We start from the raw sequence: 26,857 nt of genomic DNA on the forward strand, positions 1-26,857 counted from the left end.
AAAGTAGCCAAGGGTAAAATAAAAGGTTTGAAGTGTTATCTAAAGCAGTGGTGCTCAACCTTTTTGGGTGGCAGGGCCACATTAGATGGGCAACGTGTGATAAGGGCCTTATATTGCCTGCAATGTGAATACGCATAGTAATTGATATATTTTACACACTTATAACACTGATTATGTTGTGTACATATTGTAACTTGCCTGATACGGTCGTAATCAAAACACTTTTCATATAAATTGCAGGTCATGGGGAAATGGGCTATTATAAGCTACAATAAAGTGAAGACCTATATACGAGCGACAACATTTTGCTGTTGGGCAGGGAGAGGGGAAACGTGGAGCGGCTGCGGTGTGAACATAAGAACATGGGGAAACTGCAAGAGGCCGGGTGGCCTACACAGGGCTGCTCCAGAATCCCCCCCACTACTCACGATGGGTGAGGTGTAGTTTCAGGGGTTACCGGTAGAGGCTTGATCCTCGTTTTACAGGCGGTACTATGCACGCACCAGTACCCTGTCACCTTACTGCACCCACACCTCACTGCCACCTGTCGTCCTCGTCCATGTAGCTTTCCAGTCTACTCTTAAAACAAGCTGTCGTCCCTGCATTATGTGATTGCTGAGTCTATTCCATTCCCCCACCACCCTATTACTAAACCAATGCTTGCCTATATCTCTCCTAAATCTCTACTTTTCTAATTTAAATCCATTACTGCGAGTTCTATCCTGCTGGCTAATTCTCAGTACTTTACTTATATCGCCTTTGTTGTAACCCTTTACCCATTTGAATACTTCTACCAGATCTCCCCGCACGCTTCGTCTTTTTAGTGCATGTAAGTTTAGATGTTTCAGTCTATTTTGATATGGGAGGTTCCTCAGCCCCTGCATCATCTTGGTCATCCTCCTCTGAACTGATTCTAGCAAGCTGATGTCCATTCTGTAGTTTGGGCACCAAAACTGGACAGCATAATCTATGTGTGGCGTAACTAACGCTAAATAGAGTCTGAGGATGCCGAACACCCCCGACAGCGGCGGGCCGATGCCCGCTTTGTCCAACTATATAATATTGTTTACGTGTATCTATTATGTATCCGAGCATGTGCATGTAATGGATGCAAATCACGGGCATCACATATATTGTATAGTTGCACAATAAACCTCTACAAAAAAAAAAAAAAAACTCTGCACTCCTGTTGGTTACCGTCCTGTTAATAAAGTCCTGTTAATAAAGCCTAATACCCTGTTAGCCCTACTCCTCGCACTAATACATTGCTTCCTTAGTTTTAGGTCAGAGTTCACTAACGCTCCCAAATCCCTTTCACACTCAGACCTGCCTATCGCTGTGGAGTCGAAACTATACCCGTGTTAAGGGAGGTTGGGGGAACTTCATTGGGTAGGGGTCCAGGGGAGGTGGTGTGGTAGACGACGGGTAAGGGAAGAGGGCTGTAAGAGTGGATGGGTAATGGTGGGAAAGGCCCGGAAGGGAGTGGTTGAGCAGGAGAGGGGTACGAAGCCAGAGACCAGACTGATCGAGAGGATGAGAGGGCAGGGACACGAGCGAAGGGAATAGCCAAGCAGGAGGGAATTTTCAAAAAAAGCCTATATTAGCCTGTTTTCAAGGGGAAAAAGCCAAGGGGCCGTAGTATTAATCTCCCCCATTCCCGTTCCCATCCCATCCCTTTTCCTTGGCTGTGACCCGCAGTTTAAGCGTCCCAGGGCGGTTGGGGTTGATTAACACTACCTGGAGGGAGAGCGGATGGGGTGGAAAAAGTATTGACTCCGCGGGGTGCGAGGCAGGACACCTTTAGGTTCCCCTTCGTATATTTCATGAATAAATAGTGTTCTGTTTGTTGTTATAGAAGAAAATATATTGAAAAGTATCAGAATATTTCTATGACTGATATTGTATCGCAAACTTTGCTGAAGTTAATATATTTCTTTTAGTTTGTAAAGACTCTTGTGTTTCCATTTGATTGTAAACATACAGTTATTCCTGAAGATTCCTTTATAATTGCCCCAAAAATGGCAAAAGACGGCAGATAGATGACTAAATATGGCATTATTATGGGAATACTTAACATATACTATAAAAAAGGGCATTTCTTGGTGACCACCTTGATTTAAGACAAAAATGCAACCAATGACACGACCTGACAACCCGGCTGCCCCATGGCTGGCCGGGTGTGTGACCATTCATGGATACCAACCTGTCTCATAAATTAACTTACCCGCGTTACCTGTTATTTACATGTAGATCAATTACCCTATTGTTTTGTTTTATGATATATAATGTATATGAATACAATGGTGTGTGAAAAATGCATTATTTATCTCGTTTTCTGTAATTATTGGTTTGAAAGTGCTGCCAACATTATTATGACCTGCGGGTTGGTCTTGTCTGGCCCGCCGGGGACGGGAAGGGGATGGGGCGGTTTACACATACCCCAGACCCGCGTATGGGGATGGGGACGGAAAGGGAATGGGGAAGATTAATACTACGGCCGAAGGTCCCAGCCCAAAAGCCAAGATCTAGTAAAAAATGCCAAGGAGTGGCAACGCTGGACTCAGTCAACAAAATCAGTGAGGCTAGCCAGCATTCAGGCTGCCAGATGAGCAATAGCCTTTTTATCATTTTAATACTATAACATTATAAAGTTCACATATAATAAGATATTCATTAATATCAATTATAATATAATTTCTACTGCTGCGTATCATTAAAATTAAATGAACTAATAGTATACGTATTATGATAGTGATAGGTTATTTTTTGGTTACTTGCCGAGGGCCGCATTAAACTTTATTGAGGGTCGCATGCGGCCCTTACTTAGTACTTTCTGCAAATCGAGTACTTCGGGTGTGATTACTCTTCAAAACCGAGTACTGAATGATTACTTTGCTCTGTCGACAAGCTAATTAAGCGTCTTCTATTTAGAACACTGATCAGCTCTCTATATAGATCACTGGCCCGGTGTGGTGTCATATGAGACATCTGGGTACCGCGAGACATCCCATCCTGAATACATACATGAATTTCGACACAGTACCGTGTCTTTCGTCGACTGCCTGTCGAGATCTATCCCACCCAAGTTTATTTATTTTATTTTAAAAGCAAATGATGAGCATTTGTGTATATAACTAGGATATCAACAATCACCCAGATCACGAGGATCCAGATCTCGATGGTGAATAGAACGCGGGTTCTCCAGCCAGATCAGTGATCTAAGATGGATCCTTGTAAATAGAAGAGGGACGGCAGTCATATCACATGGCTAGAGGGAGAGGGGGGGAGGGGGTTAGTGTTGCCAGAGATTAAACTTGTTCATATTCGTCTGAGAACAGATAACATTTACGTAGACTTCAAAACTACAATGTGACTTACCAAATTAATTACTCTTGCTTTATTACACCATCGTCGATCGATCGATTGAATCCCCCTAAATGTTCAGTTACTCTTTCAAAAGTTTTCTGTTTATTAAATAACTTTATGGTATTCTCAACTAAAAAGTTTTCTTCATTTTTCGTCATGATTTAAGTGGGTATTACTCACAAACATGTATATTATTTACCTATTGATTGTGCTATGTAGTTCTCGAGTAATGGGTAGATTCCCGATAAATTCTTGTTTGAGCTGCGATCTTAGTGTAGGAGGTGCAAGCCTGTGTTTGCCGCTTCTGGGGCGTAAAGGGCGTGCTTGTTGGTGACAGGTCTCTGGCGGCCGACGGAGCCGTCTTTAGATGGTTTTGGGTGTCTTGAGCACTCATGCGGGGTTTGTTTAAATTTTTCTGACAATACCCCAAATTTGAATTTCGAGTCTAGGCGTAGGGTAGCAGCGCTCAGGCCGGTGTCTGCAGTGTAACAGTCCAGAGCATGAGGAATATTTTGTGGTGAACGTGTGTGTAGCTGGCGGCGGTAAAGCGGGCGTTTGGTTGGTGGGCGGCATCGCTTCTCGGCCTTTTGGCTAAGATCAAAGTGTAGTATCTGTTCTTATCAGCTTAATATCTGATACGATCCCCATGTGGGATCTACGATATTAATCTGATTTTTGGATTATGGCGAAGTGCTAGGGGCTTGCTCCACCTTTGCCGCGGATCGGCCCGGTATTGCAGTACCTCCGGGATCGGTCCACTCCCCCAGGGGAGGAATAAACTTGATCATGATAGTTGCCTAAGGCTTGCAAGTCACTGCTCCTGAAGATGATGCAGACCGCTCCTCCTAAATGCTGACCACACGCTGCAGCACACCCTTCTGCAGGGAGCGGAGCGTGTGGTGTGACCTGACCGGACACTAGGGTGGCCCCCTGACACTCCCCCAGCGGCGGGCCACTGCCCGCTCATCAACATAATTTTAAATTATTTGCACTATGCAAGATGTAAAATAAAGAAGAAAGTTTGCCGGAGATCGGCCCGGTATTGATTACCCTTGCCTTAATATTGGGTCCATGCTCCATCTGCCGTGGATCAGTTCACCTTTGCCGGGGATCGCCCCGGTATTACAGTACCTTCAGGGTCGGCCCCCACCGCCAGGGGAAGAATAAACACTCGTTGCAATGCTATACTGTGGATCGGGTAGGTATATGATCCGTGTGAGTGTCTTCGCCTTGCACGAATCGGCTCTTTAATCAATCACGGCTCGTGTAATCAAGGGTGGAGTGAATACAAAATTGTGTATTCGAATACTTCAAATTCCAACGAATACGAATCGAATTCTAATACACTGAAAAGGTTTAAATCAAATAGAAATACGAATACTTCTTGAAAGTATTCATGAATACTTTTCATTGAAAAATACCTTGATGACTCCGGAAGACGCCGCACCACTGTACTCATAATATCCCATTAGCAATAGGATAGTAGAGAAAAAAATCTGCAAAGCCTGTATCAATCTGGACTATCAGTGGCAACTCAGCGAGTCAGACTCCAGACGCTGTGCTGCCAGTCTGCGAACTTATTACATACACCAACCAGCAAACAGTGCATAAAAAAAAAAAAAAAAAATGGGTTTCCTCTTTCGAGTGGTAATTCCTCCGTGCGTTTCAGTCATACCGTATACAAGAGTGATTTCGGTGTTCACACTGACTCACATTACATTTAGCTCAAATTTTCAAATAATTTTTTTCTTTATCAGCAAGTTTCTTTGGAAATATTTACCTGTAGTTAAGTCTCTTCTCAACCGTTTTCTGTCAAGTCATGAACTTGATGGCGTTCTCAACTGAATGTTTTGTTATTTTATGATAGTAGATTCTCGGGTATCTTGTTTGAGACGCGAATTAAATGTCGGGATGATAAACCTGTGTTGGTTTGTTCTGGCGGTAGAGGGCGTACAGGCAGGCAGCGGGCCACACTTGGCCCGTGGAACTTTTTACATTATTGATTCATGTACTCACCTGCAGAGCTTTATGATGATTTTGACAGTAATAAAACTCTGAACTTTGCTATTATTCGAAGGGTAGTAGCGTGCGGCCTAGTGATTGAAGAATAACTTATTTGTTCATAAGGATAATTTTGTGGAGTGCGCGTGTGGAGCCTGCAGAGATGTGGGTGGCCGGGTTGCTGCTACTCTTGCTTAATTGTCCTTTGATATTGAAATATGCCAGTTTTGATATAAGGAGAATGTATTTGGGAAGCTAAATTATATTTTTCCTCTGATAATCAAATGTTCGTTTGGAAAAAATAAATTATTGTATTTTGCTGATACAATTTTGAGTTTCATTCAGAACACGATTTGTGGTGAATCTCCTGCGCTATTAGTAGAGCCTCTTAGCTACATCTAGGTTCCCCATGGACTGAATGTCCATGGGTACAGGTACTTAGTGTCTGCATTTGGATAACTTATTAGGATGTATTGTCTTGTTACTCAGCCACGGATTTGAATAATTTCGTTGCGTTACATTTTGGTGTTCTTTCTTCGTTGATGCTTGTTCCACGTGAATAATTTCGTAGCGCTAGTTTTTGGCTGTTTGAAGCTGCATGGAGTACACAGCTTGTGAAGCAGGATCTGGGTGGAAGGCTTCTCCTCAGCACCAACAAGGAGAGTTTCCTCTCGAACAAACAACATGACGTGTCTGATCTTCAGCCATGTAACCACACCGAGGCTGATACTAGGATACTGCTCCATCTCGCCCATGCAGCACAGCAGCGCCACCAGGTTGTCTTGGTTCGCATAGTCGACAGTGATGTGGTCATCCTGGCCATTCACTTCTTTTCATCACTTGGGCTGTCCGAGTTGTGGGTGTGTTTCGGCAATGGGAAAAAGATGCGTGACATTCCTATCCACATTATCTCTGCCCAGCTGGGACCATCAAGGTGCCTGGCACTGCCACTATTCCACGCGGTCACTGGCTGTGACACCGTGTCACACTTTCTGGGATGTGGCAAGAAGTCAGCCTGGACAGCCTGGCACTGGCAGAGCACACCAGGACTGACGGACACCCTTGTTGCCCTCACCAGCGAACTCCAAGAGCTCAGCCCACAGTCTCGGCACATGCGCTTCGTTGTAGTCATGTACAGCAAGAGCTGTGGTCTGGAACGAGTCAATGAGGCTAGGCTTCGACTCTTCACAAGTGGGAAAAAGACACTAGAGGCCTTACCACCAAGACAAGCTGCTTTGTATTAACACATCCGCAGAGCAATGCTGCAGCCCAGCTTCTTTTGGATTTAGGCAACGTCTGTCCACCAGGACATTCCTGACTTCCATGACTGGGGTGGCACAAGGACAGCAGTGGTGGATGGTTGCCCTTCTGGACAACCCTTGAGGACAGCAGTAAGGCCTGTTCCATCCTTTTGCAGTGTGGCTGTGCAAAGTCATGCACAGGGAACTGCAAATACTGCAAAGCTGGCGTTCGTTGCACAGGTCTGCAAATACGAAGGTGGATGTGTGAACAATGAGGATTCATGAATCGGTGTTATACAGTCACAGGAAGTGGTCTGATTGATAAACTGGTTGGTTGATTGATTTAATTTACTGCCTTATTGATTGGATAGTGTTTGTCTTGATGGTTATTAGCCGATTTTGTTGATCAATAATTGATACCTTGATCTCGGATATAAGGCTTCTGTGTTGAAAAGAGAGTGAAATACAGACATTCATAAGCTATGAAAATAGGTTTTACTTGTGGTTCTATGGCTAAAAGTGTCAAAGTTATGCAAAAAATTTTTTTTTTAGCGGCGGCCATATTGGAAAGCGTCCCCTGTCAATGCTACCGCCAAACAGACATCAGCTTTAAAATCAGCGAGGTCTAAAACCCCAGGAAAGTGCCTTTAATTGTAATTATGTGACTTTTGGTTGGCTAGTAACGGAAAAGTCAGTTTTTGAGTGCCCGCCATTTTGAATTGTTCAATATGGCGACCCTATTGAGAATTGGCTTTGACTCCCGGCAGATTTGAATTCAGCATGTCAAAAACTACATGTGTGCCGAATTCCATGCTTGTAGAAGACTTTGCACAATCCGTCCTTAAAATCCCCCTAACAGACCAGACTAGACTACTCGATGGTGACACGGTGATCATTGAAGGTGAGGGAAGGACTCGTCTAGCTACAAGGTGAAGTGGCCATGCAGCCCCTGATGAGGCAGCTGTCAGCTAGGAGCCTCCCAGAAGCATACAAGAAATTCTGACAATATGCATTGTTGTTGTTTTTTCTCTGAATGCAGTGCAGTAACACATGCCTTCCACAAAACAAATCTCAAAATATTGATGTATAAAGTTTGAGTGCAGTCTATCACATTGTATTTTGGCAGGGGGTGATCAGGCCAGATTGTTTTAGGTTAGTTATAGTTAGGGAATATTAGGTTAGATTTAGTGTTGTTATATTTGTCATACGCTTCGCGCATTTCCGTGTCCAATAGTGGCAGAGAAGGCTGCGCTCATCTCCATATTCCCTGCTAAGTTAATCAAACTTCACCCCCTCCCCCCCACCCCCTGGTGGATTTCTCCGCTATGGATGACACAGTTCCGTCTGTCCATGCATATGGTGAGGACATTGAGTTCACCAAAAGTCTCATTTACCTTGGTAACGTAGTGCATAACAATGGTTGGTCATACCCGTGTAACGGTCCGAATGTGAGTGAACGAGAATGTGAGTAAGTCAGTGAGTAACAGAGTGAGTAAGTGTAAGCGAGTGCATGAATGAACGAGAGAATGTGAGTAAGTCGGTGAGTGACAGAGTGAGTAAGTGTGAGCGAGTGGGAGCGTGAATGAGTGAGAGTGAATGGGTGGCTGAGGAATGTAAGTGCGTAAAAGGTTATGAGAAGATAACACGATGAGCGAATATATGAAGAGTTACTGAAATCCCTCATCTCAAAGCCTCGAACCCTCCAAGAAACCAATAACTGGTTAGTTAGAATGAGGAGGAGGGAAGATCAGGCTTGGGAGACGAGAGATGGACACCCTCTGACCAGCCTGCTTTCAGATTTCGCGGGCTGGTCAGAGGTGTCCATCTCTCCACTCGCCCCGACCTCCCAGCAGTACACGGATGTCCTGCTCTTCCCTCCTCCTCCTCGCTTACTCATCAGCTTCTCCCCTCCATCACGTGATCTTTTAACCCCGCACTACTGACTCTCTCTCCCTTCCGGAACATTCTTTTACAATCAAACCCCTACCTATCTAACTAACTAGTTATTGGTTTCTTGGAGGGGTTCGAGGCTTTGAGATGAGGGATTTCAGTAACTCGCGTTCATATATTCGCTCATTCGCTTTATGTGTATTCCCCAAATCTCCCTTGTGCCGGTAGCTAGTTAGATTAGAGGCATACAGCCTGTCAGTCATTCATTTTTTTAGTACTCCGCTAACCTTTGAAAAATTAAACTAAATACATGTTAATACTCCTCCCGCATGGGAGGAAATAATACCTAATATCTACGGTCCCCCGAGCCATCTCTAGACGGATTTGGTTGTTTCGACTTTCAAGCACTCATGCGGGGCTTAACCCAAATCTGAATTTTGATTTAAGGCGGAGGGTGGCAGCGCACGGCCTGGAGTCGGCAGTGTAACAGTCAGATTAGAGCATGAGGAATATTTCGTGGTAAGCGTGTGTGTAGCTGGCGGCGCCGCGGTTGGTGGGATCTACGATATTAATCTGATTGTTGGACTGGCGAAGTGCTAGGGGCTTCCTTTACCTTTCCTGCGGATCGGACCGGTATTGCAGTACCTCCGGGATCGGTCCACTTCCCCACGGGAGGAGTAAACTCATGATAATGTTATAAGGTGAATGAAGGAGGCATGATTCATGCGTTAGTGCTTGGGCTTTGCTTTGCACGGATCAGCTCTGTAATTTCGTGTCTCTGGGGTAGCCAGAAACAATGACATATATTATGCTAAGATGAGGGCCATCGAGGCTGTGGGGTTGCTTCACCTTTGTCACGAATCAGCCCGGTCGTCTCGCAACTCCGGGATCATTTTCACTTCCCCAGGGGTGGAAGAAACAAGATGAATATGGGTATTTGTCCATCGTGTGTTGTTCACCACGGCCTGATCACGAGCTGGACTTGTCGCTACCACCCTCCCGATTAGAGCAAACTCAGCATAGTTAATCTGGGTATCGCTAGATGTGTGGGTGTGAGTGTCTAGAGACAGAGAACATTTAGCTGGTATTTTTTTTCTTTAAGTGCTGATTCCTTCCCTGCGCTTCGCTCATACCACAAGTGTTTTCGGTGTTCATACTGATTCGTCACCTTATATTTAGCTTCATTTTTCAAGTGTCATCTTTTCTTGATCAAGAAATACCTTTGGAAATGCTAACATGTCTAAGACACTCCTCAATAGTTTTGTCCCATCAGTAACTTCAGGGTATGCTCAACTAAAATGTTTTGTTCTCTTTTCTTCATGAGTTAAGGGCTCTCACACATTCCCGGTCCCTGTCGCGACCGTCCCCGACGACTCCCGATAAGCCGGTCGCCGGTCGACCGGCTGTAAGATCGGGGATTGTCGGCGGCAGACCGCCGGTCTACCGCCGGTCGACCCTGAGGGTCCGTAGATGCGGCCGACCACCGCCGGTCAACTTTAAATTTTTCAAAGATATTGGCGATGCTCCCGGTCGACCGGTGGTGTCGAAAAATGTCGCCGGTCGACCGGCGGTAGACCGCGAGTGAACACCTGTGTCTGACCTGGGGATTAGCAAGAGAGGAAGGAGGAAGACGAGGAGGAACAGGTAGGAGCGAGGGATGAAGAGAGAGGGAGATGAGAGAAAGGAGGAAGAGGAATGGGTGAAAGAGAGAATATATATATATATATATATATATATATATATATATATATATATATATATATATATATATATATATATATATATATATATATATGCAGTAGCTTCACTTCACCGCGAAGACGTATGTGTAGACATACCACACGTTTTGTCACGTCATGAACTTGATGGTGTTCTCAACTAAATGTTTTGATATTTTTCATCACGAGTAAAGTTGGCCTATGGTAAGTTTAGACTTAAATATATGCTTTTCCAATTAACAGTTTCACTTGATGGTTGTTTAAGGAGTATATTCTCGGGAATCTTGTTTGAGACGCGAATTAAATGTCGGGATGATAAACCTGTGTTGGTTTGTTCTGGCGGTAGAGGGCGTGCAGGCAGGCAGCGGGCCTCACTTGGCCCGTGGAACTCTTTTTACATTCTTGATTCATGTACTCACTTGCAGAGCTTTTTAAAGTTTTTGACAGTTATACAAATCTGAATTTTGCTATTATTCGGAGGGTAGTAGCGTGCGGCTTAGTGATTGAAGAATAACTTACTTTTTCATAAGGAAGATTTTGTGGAGCGCGCGTGTGGAGCCTGTGTGCTGTGTGCTTCTGCAGCGCGTCAGGCTGGGTTTCTGGGTCAGGGAGGAGCTGCACGACGGCTTCCAGGGGCAGGAGTGCGACCACTGCGGGAGAAACAGCCGGCAGCCTCTGCTGCACTACCTGCTGTCCTGCCCGGCCACCGCCGCCCTCAGAACACAGTCGCCAGCACTCGCCCAGCCTGCGGGCGGCGTCCTCCTTAGCAGACGCGAGGCCAGGGCGGCCTATCTCGTCCGCCACATGCCCAGGGAGGTGATGCTGCGGGTGCTCAGGGCGGCACCCCTGCCCCGCTGACCTGACCTGCCCGCAACACGCTCACCACCACAGGAAGAAGTCTGTGAGCAGCACAGCGTCCACATCGACACTGATTCCCTCACCGGCGGGCTGGTGCCCGCTTTGCATATAATTTTTTTTTTTTTTTTTTTTTTTTTTTTTTATGTAATGTATGTGATTTATGTGCAATAAACCTTTAACTAACTAACTGCAGTAAGCATACTTACCTGGCACAGGAGATACTGTGATCATGAAGGCGGTTTTCCCAGGGCGAGGCCCACCATTGCACTCCGGCGGTGCTGACCCCTGCGATTAACCCAAATGTGGTTAACTCGAGTGCGAAATTTTTGATAGCGGGGGATTGCGTTCGCGCATCCCCCTTCCTAAACCACATCATAAAGTGCGGCTGTGTCTGTGCCCTATGAGGAGAAAGCTGGAGTACACTGTACAGCTTTGCCACGTTACTTATGTCAGCTTATTTTAACGTACATTCATTCCTTTATGATATAATCTAAATATAATTGTGAAACTACTTACACTGTTACACATCATATATATATATATATATATATATATATATATATATATATATATATATATATATATATATATATATATATATATATATATATATATATATATATATATATATAAATAACTGCAGTTATAAGTTTCATGTCCCAAGCTATAATGTGACTTGCCAAGTTTATCATCCTTGCTTTATTAGTCCATCATTGATCGATTGATTAATTAAATCTCCCATATTTTGGCGGGATTGAAACAATCAAAGAAATGAAGTGCAAGAACCGAGTAAATTGAGAGTACTCACTCAAATCCAAGAACCGAGTAGTACTCGGGCCGAACCTCACATTCCTAGAATGATAATTTATGGTTCTGGAAATGTGGGTGCAGTCGAGGCCAGGGACTCATGGGGCTGGGTAGAAGGCATTTCTCACTTATCTTTTGACTTGATGTATTACATGTACCTACATGTGCTTGTGCATCAAATTAAAAAGGAAAACTAGATAGTGCCTGTGAACAAAAGTTACTGAAATCTGTCTTCACTTCTATCCGCGACTGTACGTCCCCAGTTGGATGAGGGGTCTGTAGTAGGCTACATTGAATGAGTGGGCTTTATTTGTTAGGAAACCTCTTAGGGTCTTACTTGAGGATCAGACTGATTTGCCTTGGCTGAATTAGTTTATTTGTCCTAGAGGATTTTGCAGCAATATAGGAGGACCTATGTTTCCTATCTTTGGGTTTTCAGTGTGGCCACCCTTTGATTTCACTTTTACACTGGTTTGCCCCTTTTGATTATTGTCCTTTACTTCTTTTTGAAAGGGTTTAGTATTAGATCTCTGCATATGTTTACAAGCGTTCATTAAGCCTTGTATTTCTTGACAAGTGAAATAAATTTTATGATATCTTTGGTATTATTGGTCCCATAATAATGTTCTTTGAACAGCACGGCTGAAGACCCAGTCAGTATGGCTCACTGGCTTGCGGGTAACTCAAGTTTCAGTTTTTGAGCCTCAGGATTAGTAGTTGTTGGTTGAGATTTATGTAGCTTAGGTTTATATTTTCAAGGTATTTATTAAGCTCTAACTTAAATTTAACACTTGTTTCTCATATTTTGGACTATATTCTGCTTCAAGGAAACTATCCTCCAGAAGCATATAGGCAGTCTGATTTTCATCCCATTGATCTTGCTAGATTCATTTAAAGTCTTTATATATACCTTCAACTTGAACTCTCATTAGGAGAGTATCAATTATAGAGTCCTGAAATTGACCTCTTCTGGCCTCCCATTTTTTTTTCTTTTGTTGAAGCAGCTCCTATTAGGCTTTTTTTTTTCTGCCTCTGCTGTGAAAAAAATATTGGGTGTGTAAGCCTCAGAATATTTAAGAATGTGGGTGTCAGATACACTTGCCCAAAGGAACTGTGACCCCATCACACTCACTTATTCTTTGTCACCTCTGTGCTCTATTCTACTCTACAGCAACACAGATATGCACACCATGGAAGAAGAACATACCATAAGAGGAGGAGGAGCATTGGAAAGGGACTGGGCTGACTGGGTGGGAGACTGTGGGAGTTGGTGGTCAGTGTTAGAATCTCCCATAAGGAACATCAAGCCTCAGCCCCACTCATCACCTTCACCACTCCCCTCACCACCTTCACCTCCTCAGCAGTATAGTCCTCAGCATGATCCTGCAGAGAAGGAAGAGGAGGAGAAGGAAAGGGAAAAGAAGGTTAAGGAATATACCGCAGTTATCATTAATACTCTAAAGGTGGGTTTTGTTGTATATTAAGTGTTTTGGTGATTGTCTTGGTATGTTTGATGAGGATGTCTGTGGTAGGTGTGTGTATTTACCTAGTTGTATTTACCTAGTTGTAGTTTTACAGGGCCTGGGCATTATGCTCGTGTGGTCCCGTCTCCGTGTCTGCATTTATCCAACTTATCTTTAAAGCTTTGCACACTCCTCGCCGATACTATATCCTCGCTCAGACTGTTCCAAACCTCTACATTTCTTTGCGGGAAGCTATACTTCTTTGTGTCTCTCAAGCATCTCCCCTTTCTCAATTTTTTACTGTGTCCTCTTGTATTTCTGCTTATGTTTCCTTCTGTTAGTAGCAGTTCTTCATTATCTACTTCATCTATTTTGTTTAATAATTTATAAATTTGGATTAGGTCTCCCCTTTCTCTTCTTTGTTCCAGTGTTGTTAAATTCATTTCCTTTAATCTTTCCTCGTATATTAATCCCTCCAACTCTGGGACCATTTTTGATGCCATCCTCTGTATTCTTTCTAGTTTCTTTATATGCTTCTTCTTATGGGGGGACCACACTACCTCTGCATATTCTAATTTTGGTCTAATCATGGTAGTGATTAGCCTTCTGATCATGTCCTTGTCCATGTAGCTAAATGCTACTCCAATATTTCTCACCAAGTTATATGTGTCTCTAAAGATACGATTTATATGAATCTCTGGTTGATTATCATCCTCATCACTACTCCCAGGTCTCTCTCTTCATGCACTTTTTTTAATGTTTCACCATTTCCCATTTTGTATATCCAGATTGGTCTTGTTTCACTTTTACCCATTTCCATAACATGACATTTTTTCACATTAAATTCCATCTCCCAATCCATACTCCATTTCCAAATTTTGTATAGGTCTTCTTGCAATATTTCACAATCTTCTTTGTTTCTTATATGTTTTTGTAATTTAGCGTCGTCAGCAAACAGGTTTATGTAGCTATTAACTCCTTCAGCCATGTCATTTACATATACCAGGAAGATTATCGGTGCTAATACTGAACCCTGTGGTACTCCGCTTTCTACATTTCTCCATTCTGATTTTATGTCCTTGACCACAGTTCTCATCTCCCTTCCCATTAGGTAGCTTGCCATCCACTTTTTCATATTTCCTTTCAATCCTCCTTTATTTTCCAGTTTCCATAATAGTCTTGTATGTGGAACTTTGTCAAAGGCCTTTTTCAAATCTAGATAAATACAATCAACCCATCCATCCCTTTCCTGAGTTCTGTCTGTCACTCTTGAGTAAAAACTGAGTAAGTTTGTAACACATGATCGGCCCTTTTGAAATCCATATTGTTTGCTGGTAATTAACTTATGCTCTTCTAGAAATTTAGTCCACTGCTTCTTTATTATTTTCTCACATATTTTGCACAAAACACTTGTCAGGGATATGGGTCTGTAGTTTGAAGGTTCATCTTTCCTTCCACTTTTATATATGGGGACCACTTCAGCCCTTCTCCACTCATTGGGCACCGTACCTGTTGCTACTGAGCATCTAATGATGTCGTATATTGGAACAATTAATTCATCTCTACATTTTTTTTAAAATATACCCAGAAACTCCATCCGGTCCTACTGCTTTTCCCTCTTCTAGTTCTCCCAGTAATTTATGGATCTCTTCTTTGTTTACCATAATCTCTTCCATATGAACTTCTATTTTATTCTCTTGTGGCGCAATAAAGATTGTTTCTTTGGTAAAGACTTGCTGGAATTTTCTATTTAATAGCTCTGCCATACCTTTAGGGTCATTGACTTCCACTTTCCCGTCTCTCAGTCTTTCTATTGTTTCCTTCGGTTTAGTCTTCCCATTTATAAATCTGTAAAACAACTTGGGCTGTTCTTTGCATTTTTCCACAATATCCTTCTCATATCCCTTTTCTTCTTCTATCCTTATTTTCACATATTCATTTCTTGCCATTCTGAAGTCTTCTTTGATTCTTCCTTCTTTTTAGTCTTTTCCATGCTTTGTCCCTTTTTTCTTTTGCGTTTGCACATTTGGCATTAAACCAGTCCTTCCTACCCTTAACTTGGGTCTATATACGGGTATATATTTTTTGACACCAGTGTTATAGGCTTCCATAAAGATATCATACTTTTCTTGTACTTTATTTTTTCTCAGTAACTCATCCCATTCCACTTTCTTGTAAAACTTCCGAAGGTTTTCCATGTCTGTCTTAATATAGTTTAGCCTGTTTGATTTGTAGGATTCGTCCTCTTTAGTAACCTCCACTTCTGTATCAATCTCTATGGTTACATGATCACTCTTGCCCAGTGGACATCCATACCTTAAGGCCCGGTCCCACAAAATTATGGATGAAATACGAATGAATCGAGGATGCTAGTTTTGCTGGGTTCCAGCCGTCCGCAGTCATCCGCAACTAAAATTAACTTTTTTTCCGCAATAATGTGCGGATATGAACCGTATGAATTACACACGTATTAAGAATGTGTCGCGGATGTATTACGAACAAAAGCGGAAAGCATTGAGAAAGCCCTCTGAGGGTGAGAAATACCGTTATATCAGGCCGGATGTATTGCAAGTATTAGACGGATACAATGCGGAAAAAGCGTATATTTTGCATATGTATTCCGAAAGCGGAGCGGATGCATTCCAAACAAAGCGAATGAATAGCGAACACATCGTGGAAGGATGGATGATGTAGAGCGGATGTATCCCGGATATTGCGCATGCACTGCGCATGTGTGGCATTTGAGTTGCTGAGGTATAAAAAACGGGCGCTTGCTCTGTTTCTCAGCAGTACGCCAGCCAACTTGGAAGGAGGGAGATATCGGCCCAACCTTTCAAGAAGCCCCAGAAGCCAGCTGGGATGTCTCACAACCCCACCATCAAGAAGAGGGCGACGCCCTTGGCTTTTGGGTTAACTACTGCTCCTACCCTGTGTCTGCATGGTGCTGCATGGTAGTGAGCATGACCTGAAATCTGTTCACCAGAATTCCAAAAGCATTCTCCACCACTCTCCTGGCCCTTGACAACCTGTAGTTGTAGATGCGCTCCTTCCTGGTCATTCTTTTGGCACTGTAAGGCTTCATTAGGTATGTCCTCAGGGAGAAAGCGTCATCACCCACGATGAAGTAGGGAACATCTTGTGTGTCATTGGGAAGGGGGTCAGGACGTGGCCAACCCGTGATGTTGTTATTCTCAAGGCCTTCCTTCAGCTCACTGTGGTTGAACATCTGGGCATCTGATGCTGAACCATTCCCAGACACGTCTGCCCACAGGAACTTATAGTCTGAACTGACCATGGTTAACAATATGATGCTGAAGAAGCCCTTATAGTTGTAGTATTCAGAGCCTATCTTGGGGGGAGCTTTGCATGCGACATGCTTGCCATCGATGGCGCCAATGGTGTGGGGGAAGTTCCATATGTGCATCCATTCATTGGATAGTTGGCGCCATCCTTCTTCAGTGCTAGGGCATGTGAACTGCTCATCCAGGTACTCATCCAATATAGCCTGACATACTTCTCTCACAACTTTGCTGATGGTGTTGTGTGGCAATCTCCAGCCATACGCCATGTCCCTGTATTTGGTTCCAGAGGCCAAGTGCCGCAGGGTAACTGCCAACTTGAGTCCAGGCTGCAAGTTTGTTCTGTAGTTGGTACTTGGCCTGGTGAGTCTTGGAGTTAGCCTGTTTACCAATTCATCAAACATGGCTGGAGACATCCTCATGAAGTTCTGGAAGGAACTTGGATCCTCATTTCGCAGCTCCACCATCAGCCTATCGTAGATCCCCAGCTCCAGTCTTCTGCCAATCCAGGGTCTGACCCAGACCGACCGTCTTCTTGACCGTCTTCTTCTTTTTCTTTCCTGAAGGACTTACAAGAGTTGTGCAACTTGACAGTTATGTTGTTGGGTGAAAGCAACAATCAGACGGGATCTTTGATAATCCATGGTATATAGGTGTATACTCCTCCAGAACCAGACAACAACTGATGTGAGTCCAGTTCTGGCCTCACTATATATACAATCTTCGGTTACCGTTATCCAATCGCTATTGATTCGCAAATTATACGATATGTATACGCTATATATTTGGATTACATTCTTATAATTCGTAGTTTGATGTGATAGCGCTATACATATGTACATATACATTCGGTACATATACGCTTACCATTCCGCTACCAACACGCAATTATCCGTGAGTGCGGACAAAGGCCGAACATAACGAATACCAATGGATGTATTATGATGGATTGTATATGTATTGCGCATGTATTGCTAATGTATTACAATTTTATTGAACTAAAATTTTGGGCAGCTCAAAAATCTGGTTGCGGAAGAATCACCCAGTGCGGATGTATTGAGAACATGTGCGGTGGTTGGCCAACTGATTTCAGCATGAATCCCGAATACTGAGTATGTTTTGCGAATGCCTACCAATTTCGTGTGTAATTCAGTCGCAGTTCATCCGCAAGGCCTGTGGGACCGGGCCTTTAGTTCATCCTTGATGTATATTCCTTTTGTTAGTACTAGGTCCAGTCTTGCCGGTTCATCGTCACTTCTATATCTTGCATGTTCATTCACTCTTTGTATCATAAGATTCTCCATCATCAATCTTAGGAATCTATCTCCCCATGCGTTATCTCCACTATTACTCTCGAATGTCTCCCAGTCAATCTCTTTACAATTGAAGTCACCAACTAGCATAACTTTTTTGTCTTCCTTTAGCATTTTGCTTAAACTCCGTATAGTGTCATTGATCATAGTGTCGTGCTCTTCCTTACACCATGAGTTTGTTCTAGGTGGTACATATGCGGTTATAATTGTCAACCTTTCCTTGTTTTTGGTTTCCACATTTACTTTCGCAATTTCAGCTTTACCTTCACCGTATTCTACCACTTTCACTGTCAACTCCTTTTTTGTCATTATCATCACTCCACCTCCCCCTTTGCCCATTCTATCTTTCCTCCATATATCATAGTTTTTATTTATCTCTAATTTAATAGCTTCGTTCAGTTTGGTTTCCGTTAAGCATACGATCATTGGTTCTTTCTCCTTTATGAAATCTTGCAGTTCCAATTTACTAGTTATTAAACCATCTACATTTGTATACATCACTCTTAAACATTTACTCTTATCTATCTTTTCTAACTTTCGTTCTTCTTTATCCTCTCTCTTGTGTACCACTTTCTGACTCGGTCCCCTACTATTCTCCAAAAAAATATCTCCTTTTCTTCCACAGATCTTTCATTATTCTTCTCCTTCGCCTCTGCTAGTAGTTCGTTCCATTTCCTTCTTTCTTCTTCATTTCTATTTTTCTTTATGTATATATCCTTGCAATCTTCTGTTTCCTTTAATTTAGTTGTTCTGTACAAAATATCCTCAGCCGCCTTCTGTGATCTTAACTTTATTTTTATTGGCCTGGTCTTTCCTTCTGTGTAAGGACCCATCCTGTGGATTTCCTCCACCTCTTCCTCAATACTTTGTTGCTCGTCATCATTTAAATTTTTTAGTAGGTCCTTAATTGATTTCAATTCCTCTTTATCTCTTTTGGGCTTATATGTGTGTGTGTGTGTTTGCTTCTCTGTGTGTTGCATTCTCTGGCCAAAATCCTTAGAGGGCTTTTGGACCTGATGTCCTCTTATTATTAAAAACTGTGCTTCCGTCCTGGTCAAAATCTCTTGCCTCTGCCCGTCAGTATTAATCCTTTGTGCTTGAAGTATGCTCACACACAGCCTGTGCCTACATGGCAGTCCACACCAGGAGATTTAATTATTTGCAATCCACATACAGTCTACAAAATTTATTTGGGAATCTTTTCACCAAACAAACAATTTCCTGTTGATCCCTCAGTAATGTTCAGGATGTTGTAAGTGGCAAGGCTACTGTATCAGTCTGCATTTTAGTTAAAAATTAACTGTGAAAAGCAAAAGAAGGTAAAAAAAAATTGGGGTAAGAATCATTTTAAAAAAAGGAAAATTTTATGATGGTTTAGTTCTGGAAGAACTGAAAACAGATGAAATGGGTTTTATCACCTTGAGCATCAACATCCCATAAAGCCAGCAGGGAGGGAAGTTACTCACAAACTTGAGTGTTCTCAGCTTAATTGGTGCTTATCACTTGATGCCTTGTGCTCTACTGAATACTATTTATTCTTCTTCTCTAGCATTGCTGTTGTCTTCTGTTTCTTTGCTTACACAAACATATTACCTCTTTTAGATACATCCTATCGTATCCTGCCCTGTACACCTGTTATGGCACATCATCTGTACATGATGAGGAGTAATAGTAATAAAGATAAATTTAACCCGGTAGCAGCGGGGATCATGTTTCTTAATGGTCCCTCTAAGCGAGAAAAATGAGAAAAAAATCACCCCTCACACAAACCATTTCATAATATATATTAAAGCATTTGTGATCAGTTTATGTATCATCTATTTTGGGTGGTTTCTATCATGACACAAATCTGGCCCCTAGCTTCTACATGGTGAAGCCACAAATTTGGCCCGTCGCTGCTGCACGGTAAAGCCTCAAATTTGACCCGTCGCTGCTACACAGTAAAGCCACAAATTTGGCCCGTCGCTGCTACACGGTAAAGCCACAGATTTGGCCCATCGCTGCTACACGATAAAGCCACAAATTTGGCCCGTCGCTGCTGCATGGTAAAGCCACAAATTTGGCCCGTTGCTGCTACATGGTAAAGCCACAAATTTGGCCCGTCGCTGCTACATGGTAAAGCCACAAATTTGGCCTGTTGTTGCTACATGGTAAAGCCACAAAATTGGCACGTTGCTGCTACATGGTAAAGCCACAAATTTGGCCCGTTGCTGCTACATGGTAAAGCCACAAATTTGGCCCGTTGCTGCTGCATGGTAAAGCCACAAATTTGGCCCGTTGCTGCTACATGGTAAAGCCACCAATTTGGCCTGTTGCTGCTACCAGGTTAACCATCTCTGCTCTAACACACAGGTAAACAAGCAGCAGATGTGTGAGTGGCTGGGTGGTGGTGGTTCTCCTTCACTTGTGTGTGTTGAGGACATCCCTTGGTGCAGGTGTGTGATGATGCTGACTCCTCGCTGCCTGCCACACACACACCACGCCACACCGCCCCAACCACCACCACCACCGCCGGACAGCTGCGCTATAGAAGATTTGTGTCGTGCTTGGCATGGACGCCTGTTTCCTGTGGTAAATTGATGGATGCTTAATTACAATTTTCTTCTGGTGATTGCAATTTACTTCTTGTTGATTTATTATTTTGGTTTTGTTTTATTCTACCTTATTGGTAACTACGAGTACTTGGTAAGACCTAACACGCATAGGCGATGTTTGAAAAATATTACCGAGCCTCAGTCCTTAACCCCATCACCCTCACTGGCAGAAAACATCACTGTGCGGACTGCTGGTGAGTGAGGTGGTGGACTGCTTGGTGCCAGAGAAGGAGCAGCAGGCACTCCTCACACACCACTCACCTCTCCAGGCCACCAAGAAGAGGAGGAAGACATATGGGAGTGCTGTGATTGAAAATGGAAGTGAGAAGATTGTGGAAGACATTACGCCGGACAGGAAGGGAGAGTTTGGTGATGAAAAGTCAGTGATGTCAAACAAGAAAGAGGGTGATGACCTTGGTGAGGCAAGATTAGTCACACCAAAGGATATCACTGGGTTAGGTAAACAAGTAAAGGAAGATATGAAGAGAAGAAAGGCATCAGGACCGCTCACTAATGAAAACCTGATGAAAGGAAGGAATACCAAGATAGGGAGAACCACCAGCCAGCAAGACCCACAAGAGTTTAGTGATGGAATAGGATCAAGGCAAGCACCGGGACTGTTCAACAAAGCACAGGTAATGAAGGAAAGCGAGGTCAAGGCAAAATCACAAAAGATAAAGGGACTTGCCAAACAGGTAGACTTAGATGAGGTTGATGAAGGAATAACAGTAACTCAAGCACCGCGACTGCTCACCAAACCAAACAAGAATGAAAATACGGCTACAGGAACATGGCAAAGGAGAACAACCAGAATCAAACTACCAAATATACAAAAAGACCAGCTTGATAGAAGTCAGGTAATTGCCACCAACTTAACGAACCTCAAGCAACAGGATCACCACTACCATCAGGACCAAGCAACACCAAGGCAAACCATCACCAAGTCCTCACCAGTACCTTCATCAGACATACCTCATCTCCTACCCTTTCTTCACGCCAAGTTTAAGAGTAATGCCTTGCCCTCAAGAAAGCCAAGTACCAGTAGTGGCGATGATGATGGACCTGTCAGATGTACCGAGCAAGAGAGAGAGAAGGAGGAGGAAGAGGAGCTGAAGAAAAAAGGGCAGGCTGAAAAAGAGGATGAGAAAGAACATGAAGAGGAGGAGAAAACTGAAGAAGAGAAAGAACATGAGAAAATAGAGGGAGAGAAACAACTTGATGAGGAGAAGAATGAGGAAAAGAAAGAAAATGAGAAGGAAATAGAGAAAGCTGAACAAGAGGAAGAGGAGAAAACTGAAAAAGGAAAAGAAAATAAGGAAGTTGAAGAGAAAGAGAAAGAAGAGAGGAAGATAGAGGAAGCTGAACAAGAGGGAGAAAAAGAACAGGAACATGAGACAAAAGAATTTAAAAAGGAACAAAATGAGAATGAAACTACAAACCAGAAGGAGAAAGAAGAAACTAAAGAAGAGAAGAAGGAGGAGGAGGAGGCAGAACAAGACAACAAAGAGGAAGAGAAAGAAGGAGAGAGGAAAACGGAGGGAGAGAAAGAACAGCAAAATAAGAAGTTCAAAAAGGGACAAAATGAAGATGAAACTAAGAATGAAACAGAGAAAGAAGAAACTAAACAAGAGAAGGAGGAGGAGGCAGAACAAGACAACAAAGAGGAAGAGAAAGAAAAAGAGAGGAAAACGGAGGGAGAGAAAGAACAGGAAAACGAGGAGGAGGAGTTCAAAAAGGAACAAAATGAAGATGAAACTAAGAACGAAACAGAGAAGGAGGAAGAGGAGGAGGAGGAGGAGGAGGAGGTAGAAGAAGACGACAAAGAGGAAGAAAAGAACCAGGATAAGGGAGTGCCAAACAGCAGGTGGCGAGAGATGCTTGCTTGGCACCAACAGAAAAAGTACGTCCAATACCTAGAGAGGCACAGTGACCCTAGAATACCACCGTGGACAGGATTCTTGGTGTCGAAGTCAGCACCACCGTCAGGAGTGTTGGCCCCCACTACCGAGCCCTTCCTCTCCTATGGTTCAATGGTAAGGACTCGGTCGACTGTATGTTGAGTTTCGTCTTGCTGTGGTTCATATATTATTTTTGTTGTTGTTGACGATAATGCTTGAAAATGTGTTGGTATGATTTACTTTGTTTACTCATACTTTTTTTCTCTCTCTTTTCTTCCTCCTCCTTTCTTTATCTACTCATCTGCTCATCCGCCTCCTCCTCATCTTCCTTCTCTAACTCCCTTTCTCATATTTTTCTTTATTTTTCTCATGTTTCTTTGTCACTGTGATCTCTCTCTCCTCTCTCAGGGTGTTGCCAGTGTCCTTGCTGTGATGTCCCTTTCCTTAGGCCCAGGGGATGCATTGCTGGACTTGTGTGCTGCTAACGGATATCATACATTGCTGGCAGGTGTGTGTAAATATGTGTGTGTGTGTGTGTGTGTGTGTGTATGTTTTTACCTAGTTATGATGTACAATGTGTCGATAGGTCAAACTTTAAATTCGTATAAGGGTTTGGGCTGAACAATCTCTCCACATCTTGGCCATTTGAGATCCAGAGGTCACTGAAGTTATGTGGAAGACTTTTTTTTTATATACCCTTTGAGCGCTTCGTCTCCATTGGTGTTTCAGGGCCATGACTTCACCAGTAAGGCATCAGGAGTCAATCAGTCAGTCAGCAAGTCAGTCAGTCAGTCTATTAGTTGGTCAGTTAGTCAGTCAGTTAGTTAATCAGTCAGGCAGCCAATCAGTCAGTCAGTCAGTCAGGAAGTCAGTCAGTAAGTCAATCAGTCAGTAAGTCAATTAGTTAGTCAGTCAATCACTCAATCAGTTAGTCAGCCAGTCAGTCACTCACTCACTCACTCATTCAAGTCAGCCAGTCGATCAGTCAGTCAGTCAGTAAGTCAATCAGTAAGTCAGTCAGTCACTCACTCGATCAATTAGCCAGTCAATCACTCACTCACCCACCCACTCACTCACCTTCTCTTTGCCTCTCACCCTCAGCACTCCACATGAAGGACAGAGGGTTGGTAGTGAGCAATCTCCTCACCTGCCAAAGTCTCCCAGGTGTGCAGGAGGTCATTAGCACGTGTGGCCTTACCTGTGTGCTCATCACCAGGCTGCACCTCCTACGTCTGCCCCAGGTGTGTGTGTGTGTGTGTGTGTGTGTGTGTGTGTGTGTGTGTGTGTGTGTGTGTGTGTGTGTGTGTGTGCGCTTCTCTTCCTCCTGTTTCTTTCTTCATTTCTTCATCTGCGCTTTTCCTCCTCTTCCTCCTTTTTGTCTAGTCGTCTGCTTTTCCTCCTCCTCATCTTCTTTCTCCAACTCCCTTTCTCATATTTTTCTTCGTTTTTATCATGTTTAATTCTCTCTCTCTCTCTCTCTCTCTCTCTCTCTCTCTCTCTCTCTCTCTCTCTCTCTCTCTCTCTCTCTCTCTCTCTCTCTCTCTCTCTCTCTCCTCCCCATCCCCCCCCATTCATTGCACAGCCTTTCCATTCTTATACTCTATCAGGTCTCACAAACAAGCTTCAGCCCCATCAGCCCATCAACCACTGAGACGCAACCTTTCGCACACCCTAGTTACACTTCTCGTACACTGCGTTAGGAAGGAAGGGAGGGAAGGGCTTACTGTGGTTGCGAGTCAGCCAATGATATGCACTGATGAGGAAGGGGGAGGGGCTTATTTGCCTAGGTAGTCTGAACGGAGGATAACTGCCATCTTCTGTATAATCTAGTCCTCTTTCCCATTCTCATCACTTATCTTTCATCTTTTCTTTCTTGGCATCTCAGGAGTTTGGGATCAGCTGAACAGAAAGGCCATATAGTGTTTGCAGTCTTCCCTCTATCTGCTTAATCTCATACCACTACTACTACTAATAATAATACTAATAATACTACTAATAATAAAAGTTTTTTCTTCCCATAGGTTCTACGAGACACCTTCACTCATGTTCTCGTCAACGCTCCCTGTGGTGGAAGTGACGATCGTGATGGTTGTGGTGGTGTGACTCCCGGCAGCCATGTGTGGTTCCTTCAGCAATGTTTAGTGGCTGGTCTGGATGCTCTGAGGCCTGGCGGTGTGCTGGTCTACCTCACAGCTTCTGGCAGGGTGGGTGGTGTGATTCTTCTTTGTTTTGTCTCTCTCTCTCTCTCTCTCTCTCTCTCTCTCTCTCTCTCTCTCTCTCTCTCTCTCTCTCTCTCTCTCTCTCTCTCTCTCTCTCTCTCTCTCTCTCTCTCTCTCTCTCTCTCTCTCTCTCTCTCTCTCTCTCTCTCTCTCTCTCTCTCTCTCTCTCTCTCTCTCTCTCTCTCTCTCTCTCTCTCTCTCTCTCTCTCTCTCTCTCTCTCTCTCTCTCTCTCTCTCTCTCTCTCTCTCTCTCTCTCTCTCTCTCTCTCTCTCTCTCTCTCTCTCTCTCTCTCTCTCTCTCTCTCTCTCTCTCTCATATCTATTTTTATTTCTCTCCTCCTCCTCCTCCTCCTCCTCCTCCTCTTACACCTCTTCTCCTCACCTACCTGCCCACACAGGTGGAGGACAATGAGGCCATCGTAGAACACGTTAAGCAGTGCCGACCAGCAGAGGTGCTGCCCCTGGCACCCCCCACACTGCCTGCAGCTGTCTGTGAAAGCATCAGGTGAGTAGCCCTCAAGTGAAAGACCTCTGTCTCATGTGTTGTCCTTGCTGCAAGCTGCTGAACATAGGGCTGTGTGGGACTGTTCTCACAGTGTGTCCATGGGTCCTGTCCGTCAGATTTGAATCTGGTGTGAGCGGGTGTTTGCGTGTCATCTCTAGCCAGCCAGGAAGTGGTGTGTCCTGCCTCACCAAGCTCAAGAAGGTTACATGAGCTGTGCAAGGGGCGGCAGCCATGGCAAGTGACGTGGCAAAACCTGGGATGTGATGGACTGTGAGGTGTGTGTCCTGCCTCACCAAGTTCAAGAAGGTGATGTGAGGCTGTGCAGGGGGCGACAGCCTTCACCTGGCAGCCACGCCAAGTGACGAGGGAGCACCAGGGGATATGACAGACTGTGAGGTGTGTGTCCTGCCTCACCAAGCTCAAGAAGGTGATGTGAGGCTGTGCAAGGGGTTGCAACCTTCACCTGGCAGCCACGGCAGGTGACGAGGCAACACCAGGAATGTGATAGACTGTGACGTAAGGAAGATGCTTATTGTTCTTGCTGTTTTTTTATTTTTTTTTATTTTTTTTATTTTTTTTATTAGGTATTATTATTTTTATTATTATTATTATTGTTGTTGTTGTCATTGACTTGGCTTTTCCCTTGCTTATGTAAGGAATAAACTTCTTCATTGAAAAGGTACCTTTTCATTTATTTGTACTTATTATCACTTGCAGGAATTTATATATACTTTAGTTCTGTGTTACTTATCATATTATATTATGATTTATTTTCACACACACACACACACACACACACACACACACACACACACACACACACACACACACACACACACAGGGATCAATGATAAACACACCAAAGATACACTCCAGTGCAGTGGTGGGCATGGTTCCATTAATCCGCTAACACTAATTAGCAAAGTTGACTTTTTCGTCAGCTGATTAGCGTTTTCCCTAGCGTTAGAAACAGCTAGCGGACCAATTAGCTTCCGCTAAATGTAGTTCCTCCTCCGCTAATGAAATCCACTAAAAAATTCATACAAGTTTGTTCTTGTCTTTCTGCACTGGTATAGCAAGTTCATATAAAGGCATAAATAAAGTGTATGTTGAATTTAATTTGTTTATATGTGTACACCTTATCTTCATCTGATTTTGGCATGCTATACCTTTCTGGAAAGCTCTATGTCTAAGCTACAACATATTGCAATTTCATGTCACTAGGTGTGTTCTTTCAGCTGTGCTTATAGCGAGTATCCTGCATTTGCCTCTAGATTGTAGTCCATATGTACAGTCCCTTATGTCTGCTCCCTTGACTAAATCAAGGCCTTTATTTTTTTTTAGCACTTGTCCCCCACCATTGTATCTTTTTAGTTTCCTGGTGCTACTTCCACATGTATCCTTAGTTGTATAATCACACTCTGTACTGCCTGGGGGTTGGGATGGCATGCTCCTCCCTTCTCCTTTGTTGTTTTACTTGCAACAATAAACAATCAATCAATCAATCAGGTGTGTTTCTAAGGGTTTTAGAGCCAAAATACTAAACCGAGGCTAAATCCATATAAAAAGTCGGCGGTTAGCATTAGCTTTCAACATTTTTTTTTTTTTTTTTTTTTTTTTTTTTTTTTTTTTTATCAGTTTAGCGGTTTAGCGAAGTTAACTTTTTATTTAGTGGATTACCAGTA

At 43.4% G+C, this 26,857-nt stretch overlaps 1 protein-coding gene and 2 non-coding genes across 3 annotated transcripts; all 3 read left to right on the forward strand.

Moving 5' to 3' along the window:
* Positions 1–246: 246 nt before the first annotated feature.
* LOC126993023 (uncharacterized) lies at positions 247–26,677 on the forward strand. The gene is made up of 9 exons (XM_050851850.1): positions 247–433; positions 13,053–13,344; positions 20,309–20,527; positions 20,721–22,583; positions 22,857–22,956; positions 23,550–23,689; positions 24,470–24,652; positions 25,066–25,172; positions 25,289–26,677. Exons 1-9 carry the CDS (start codon positions 363–365, stop codon positions 25,380–25,382), a joined length of 3,069 nt encoding a protein of 1,022 aa, XP_050707807.1. The 5' UTR covers positions 247–362; the 3' UTR covers positions 25,383–26,677.
* LOC126993026 (U2 spliceosomal RNA) lies at positions 3,938–4,130 on the forward strand. Its single transcript, XR_007747263.1, has one exon. It is a non-coding gene; the product is annotated as a U2 spliceosomal RNA (small nuclear RNA).
* Positions 11,273–11,435, forward strand: LOC126993025 (U1 spliceosomal RNA). The gene has a single exon (XR_007747262.1). It is a non-coding gene; the product is annotated as a U1 spliceosomal RNA (small nuclear RNA).
* Positions 26,678–26,857: the final 180 nt, after the last annotated feature.

The sequence above is a fragment of the Eriocheir sinensis genome, unplaced genomic scaffold, assembly GCF_024679095.1.
Source record: "Eriocheir sinensis breed Jianghai 21 unplaced genomic scaffold, ASM2467909v1 Scaffold544, whole genome shotgun sequence".
Classification (NCBI taxonomy): domain Eukaryota; kingdom Metazoa; phylum Arthropoda; class Malacostraca; order Decapoda; family Varunidae; genus Eriocheir; species Eriocheir sinensis.